We start from the raw sequence: 5167 nt of genomic DNA, 5'->3' as shown, positions 1-5167 counted from the left end.
CCCTGGTGGTTCAGACGGTTAAGTGTCTGCCTACAATGTGGGAGAAATCATTTGTGCAATTGTACCAGAAAGCAATTTTCTAGTGGCCTATCCAGTCTATCATTACAAAAATATTGGAAATTAAGAGTGATTAACATGTGACTGTCATTCCAGATTGCAGGGGGAAAGCAAACAGCCCCATTATCCTGCAGGAAATAGGGTAACTCTGTCCATACAATCCACTTTAAGCCTTCTTCATTCTTGCATTATAGAGCAAGACAGTATTTACATTTGAAGAAAAGAAAGCAATTTAAAAACTACCTGTTAAAATTCAAAGTAATTATTTCTAAACTTAGTGCTAATAAATACGAATCTTGGGGCCAGTGGCAACTAACAATATTGAAAGCAGTTAAAGAGAAAAAAAGCAGATCCTTTTAAGATAGGATCCCTAAGAAACTCTTCACTCAAGCAGTGTAAAATGCCCTTTAAATTCTATCAAAGTTTTTTTAAAAAGTACACAACACAGTTACAAATGTCTATGTGTATAGGCCTGACACACAGGTGTGCATACAAGAGACTCAAATGCTTTTATCAAAATGGCTCAGTAAAACATTCTCAGAAGCAATGAAAAAGATGTATTAAATAGTTACTAAACTGGAGACAATTGTCCAGGGAATGTTAAGGTTAAAGTCACAGGAAACAGCTGGATGCTAGGTCTTAGTGATGTTTGCAAGCCTTTTAAAGAGGAAATTTTACCAGTTCCTTATACGCCAGGCATCACCTGAATTGTTTTAAGTTCTCCTTGCTTCAAATTTCTTTAAAATACCAAAAAGTTTGATGCAGTATCTTCAAGAATGACTCCCCATCTGAGAAAAGCCTTGACAGAAGTTTTAGGTACTAAAATATATCCCCCTAAACTGTCCGAAAGTCATCCTTCGCCCCAGATCCCAGTGTGCAAAGCTTTACCAGTTACTGGCTTCTGAACACAGGCACACACAACTTCAAATGAGTTACCAGATGAATTGGAGTTGGTAAACAGTAGCAGTCAGCACTGGGTTAAGATCTGTGTAAAAACTATACTACCAGCTATTTTATTGTATTGTTTGAAAAACTAGAGGGGGTGGGGATAGGATTCCGAAAAACAGACTGAAAAATAACACCATTAGTAAGTGGCAAGGATAGTCCATGTGCTGTGGTTTTAATTCAAACTCTCAAGGGCAGCCTGCTGGTAAAAGTACACAAACACCCTCTGTATTCTTAATACCTGCTTGTTTAGCCGGGTAGTCCTTTGTCTCTACAAAAATCAGAATGTACAGGGAGAAATGAAACTCCATATTTCAGACTACCGATTTCCAAATAACCTAGATTGTGTTATTTCCAGTTTGAACATGTTTACATGGATACCACCCCAAAGACACTATGTTAGTAACATACTTGCGTAGAGAAAAACTCAAGAAATTTTTCATTTTCAACTTGTACTGAAAAACCATGTTATTCTTCCTACAGCCAAAGAATTATTAAAGAGCTTTATCATACGGGTTAGTGGGGCAATCTACACTCCAGCAAGAAGTGTTCATTTGTTTCATTTAGGTTCTTTGTATTTATCTGAAGTCTGAAAATGATGCATCAAGAACTCAGCATTTCAACTTGAGAATAAAAATGCAAACATACCTTTTGTTGAATTCCAGCTTAAGTGATTTTTTATGTAAATCTTGCAGCTGATGAAAGGCAAAATAGCAACCAATCTCTGCAGTGATTAGTCTGGTCTTTAAGACTATGGGTCACCTGCCCCAGGATTTTCTAAATGAACAAGGAATCCATGGGGCAAAATAACTTTTTCAAAGGTGGGCCAGAATGGAACGTTTCTCTCTTCACTTCAACAGGGAAGCAGTGAAATGTAATCCTTTGAGTAACTCTTTTTGGTTGATGTTACCTTTGTCTCATCCTCATTTCATGCCATTAGCTTGGGACTGGGTCCAATATTTCAACTTTAGAACTTTTCTTAGAAAAAGTATGTTACCCCTCTAACACCTAAATTTGTATACAAAAATCATCTTTACTCCTTAACAAATGTTTTTCAGCATGACCAGTGTGCAACTGACATTCACATGGCTTACAGAACCTGAGTCTTTTGAGAAATGTATTTCTTTTAGCTGAACCTCTATAATCATGACAAGAGATTGATTAAAATGCCAAGATAAGAAACAATTTATTATAGAGAGAAGAAAAATTTCTCATCCAAAATATAGAAATCTGTACAACTTTGCCACAATCAATATACATGAACTGTACAAATTTACACCAGTTCATAATTTACCAAATAAAAGATGACTAACAAAGTTCACAAAATAGATGGTGGTTTGTGGAAAAGACTTTTACCCAATTAAGTACAAGGAGAGTTACAAACCAGACCTCCACTTTCTAAAAATAAGAAGTTTACTCAGTCTTAGAAAACTACAAGCTAGCAAATGTACAGAGAGCTGGCTGGTGCTAACACCACAGTTGAGACAGTGTCTTTTTAAGGGTCTTTTTTTTTTTTTAAAGCCTGTTGCCAAGGCAGATTCTGGTCACTTGCTACTTTCAAGGCCAAAAACACAATACAAGGTCTGACCATTTCCCCAGGTCATGCTTACTAGTTTGTCTTATATACATTTATACATATTTAAGTGCTAGGTAAAAGTCTTGTCATAAAATTTCCAGCATTTCCATGTTTAAAATGTTGAGCTTTCCTATTGAGCTGCCAAAAAGGATAACAAGTTTTAAGAGTAATAGTGCAAATCTTCTCTGCAAGTTCTACTGCAAAGAAATACAGATTTGCATTAAAGGGACTGACGTAAAAATTTAGGTATCATGTCTGGGAGAAACTGAAACCATCCTAGGACTTCACTCCTAGCAAATAAGATGATCATTTACTTGGACTCACAGGCTATTAAAATCATTGAAAGGTACTGTCCAAACTATGGCACTGTCACTTAAAAAAATTTTTTTACCACTCTATCTTGTGCCAGATCTTCACAGCTGTGACATGGTTTAAATTCCATAATCCATCCCCAAGGGGAGCCCACCCAAAGCAAAAATCAAATTTATCCATCCATTATAAGATGATCCATCCATAGACTATATCTTAACCTGATACAGTCATCATATTGTAGTTTTTCGAAGGGCTTGTTCTGCCCAAGAGAAGTTCCTCCTTACAGCTGATTCTGCTGTCTACCATTTGCACGTTGGTGCTGTTTTGGGTGCTACCTCCTGCTGGTGAGGCTTCGTACAGCACACAGATGGAGCCATCCTCGCCGATTCTGTAGGACACTTCGTACGGGTCAACCCAGAGCGTGAGTTCACTTGGGAGAAGCCTGAACAGCTCCTGACTGCTCAGTCCAATCCGCTGCGCTGCCTGTCCAATCAGAGGATCCATTTTATGGTTGATGCGAATACAACGGTAACCTGATCCCTTGCAGGGCTTCTCTGGGAACCAGTGATGTTTATAATGTTCTACAGAAGAAAAGAGAGAAAACAATGCTTAGAGGCCGTTACTGCCGGCTCCCGCCTTAGTCTCCTCCTTCCGTTGGCTCCTTTGAGTGAAAATGCCGAATATCAACTTTTTTTTTTAAAGCCCAGCATCGCATTCGCGGATGTGTGTGGATGGAAAACGAGCAGGGCAGGGTTTTAGAAATAACAGTTGCACGGGACAAAACAATCTCCGGGAACCAACCGGCTGAGCCGCCAAAACGGGAATCAGGCGCGCAGCCTGCGCCAGCCGGACGGCACTGGCGGCCAGGCGGGAACCTGTTTACTTTCTCCACCCCACCCTGGCCGCACACAATGGGGTTTATGACTTTGGAGGAGAAACGCCACCGGAGTGTTAACCCCGAAGGGAAAGAAAACAAGCCACCCTAAACCACACTCTGGGCAGGGCTGTAATTGTGCCGGTGACAAATCCGATGATTAATGGGCAAGGTTAGGAGGCGCGGGGAGACCGCACGTCCGTCCCGAGCGGGCTTCGGGGCAGCCGCGCCGTTTTACCCCCGGGCCCGACAGCCGAGCCCGCAACGGCTGGATCGGAGTGGGGGGAGGGAGCGTCGAACCCACCCCAGCCCCGCGGGTCCTTTGTCCCCCGAAATCCGCGGAACGTCCGAGGACCGCAGCTCCCGCCTCGGTCGGCTTTAGTTTCTTTGTTGTGCGTCAGTTTTCTTCTCCCCTCCGTTAGCCAACCGTGGGGGGACAGGGAGCGCCCTCGACCCAATCCCCAAACCCTCCCCGGGACCCGCCGTTAGCGGCCGCCCGGCGCGCCAGCCACCATCCCGCGGCCGGACTCGAGCGCGGTCGCCCGGGGCGCTACGGACACTCCCGCGGCCCCGACGGCCCGGCCCCGGCAAGTGCGGCCGCGTCCCTCCCCCCGCGGCGTCCCTCGCCCTCCTGCCACCACGGCCCGCTCACCTGCCAGCAGCTCCTGCAGGCTCTGGCTGAAGGTCTGCAGTTGTCGCTCGCTCGTGAGCCCCTTGGTGCGGAGGAACTTAGAGATGAAGGACACGGCGGCGGCGATCTCGCCTATCATGGTGGCGGCCCGACTGTAGAAGGGATGCATGGGGGCGGCGGGCGGGGGCGGCCCGGGGCGGCCGGGGCTCGGCGGCGCGGCCCCGACGGAGGAGCGGCCACCCCGGGCTCCCTCACAAGTCAGAGGGCTGAGAGGGAGAGAGGGCGTGAGCGGCGTACGGCTACTTTTTTTTCTCCTTTCTTTATAGTAAAAAAAGTTATTTTCGACACAGGAGGCGGCAGGAAAGTGGAAGAAACGAGCGACGGCGGCCTGATCACATCGCTCGGACCTCCCCAGCCGCCTCCGCCTCCAGCTCCGCAGCCTCCGAAGCTCCCAACAGTTGCATTTCCAGCTCCGACGGGCTAAGAGGTAAAGGGGTGGTGCAGCACTTTTTATAAAGCCACGGAAAGGAAGTGGCGTAGCTGGAGCGTGACGGCCGAGTCTAGCCAATCCAGAGATCGCACCATTGTGACGCAAGCAGATTCGGAGTCGGAGGGGGCGGGAAAAAGGGGCCAGGGGGCGGGTCCATAGACTGGGAAGAGAGGGAGGAGCTGACGTAATCCGCTTGTAAACAAATAAACCCCGGAGTGGCAGCAGGAGAAGGGGGAGCAAGTGGCGGGGGAAGGAAGAAACTAGGGGTGCCCGTGTGAAAGC

The 5167-nt window shown here is 46.0% G+C and overlaps 1 protein-coding gene across 1 annotated transcript; it reads right to left on the bottom strand.

Moving 5' to 3' along the window:
• Positions 1 to 2163: 2163 nt before the first annotated feature.
• Positions 2164 to 4891, bottom strand: BTG1 (BTG anti-proliferation factor 1). Its single transcript, XM_027543175.1, has 2 exons — positions 4417 to 4891; positions 2164 to 3471 (listed from the first exon to the last, which is right to left on the bottom strand). The coding sequence occupies exons 1-2, from the start codon at positions 4562 to 4564 to the stop codon at positions 3104 to 3106; spliced, it is 516 nt and encodes a 171-aa protein (XP_027398976.1). The 5' UTR covers positions 4565 to 4891; the 3' UTR covers positions 2164 to 3103.
• Positions 4892 to 5167: the final 276 nt, after the last annotated feature.

Source organism: Bos indicus x Bos taurus, chromosome 5 (genome assembly GCF_003369695.1).
Source record: "Bos indicus x Bos taurus breed Angus x Brahman F1 hybrid chromosome 5, Bos_hybrid_MaternalHap_v2.0, whole genome shotgun sequence".
In the NCBI taxonomy this organism is placed as follows: Eukaryota; Metazoa; Chordata; class Mammalia; order Artiodactyla; family Bovidae; genus Bos; species Bos indicus x Bos taurus.
The sequence above is the reverse complement of the archived record's forward strand: the minus strand, read 5'-3'. Positions and strand labels throughout refer to the sequence as shown.

Excerpts from the sequence above, each read along its gene's own strand:
- BTG1 (XM_027543175.1), bottom strand. The coding sequence starts at position 4,564 with ATGCATCCCTTCTACAGTCGGGCCGCCACCATGATAGGCGAGATCGCC. Across the intron at positions 3,472-4,416 it reads CCTGCAGGAGCTGCTGGCAG|AACATTATAAACATCACTGG; the intron begins GTGAGCGGGCCG and ends TTTCTTCTGTAG.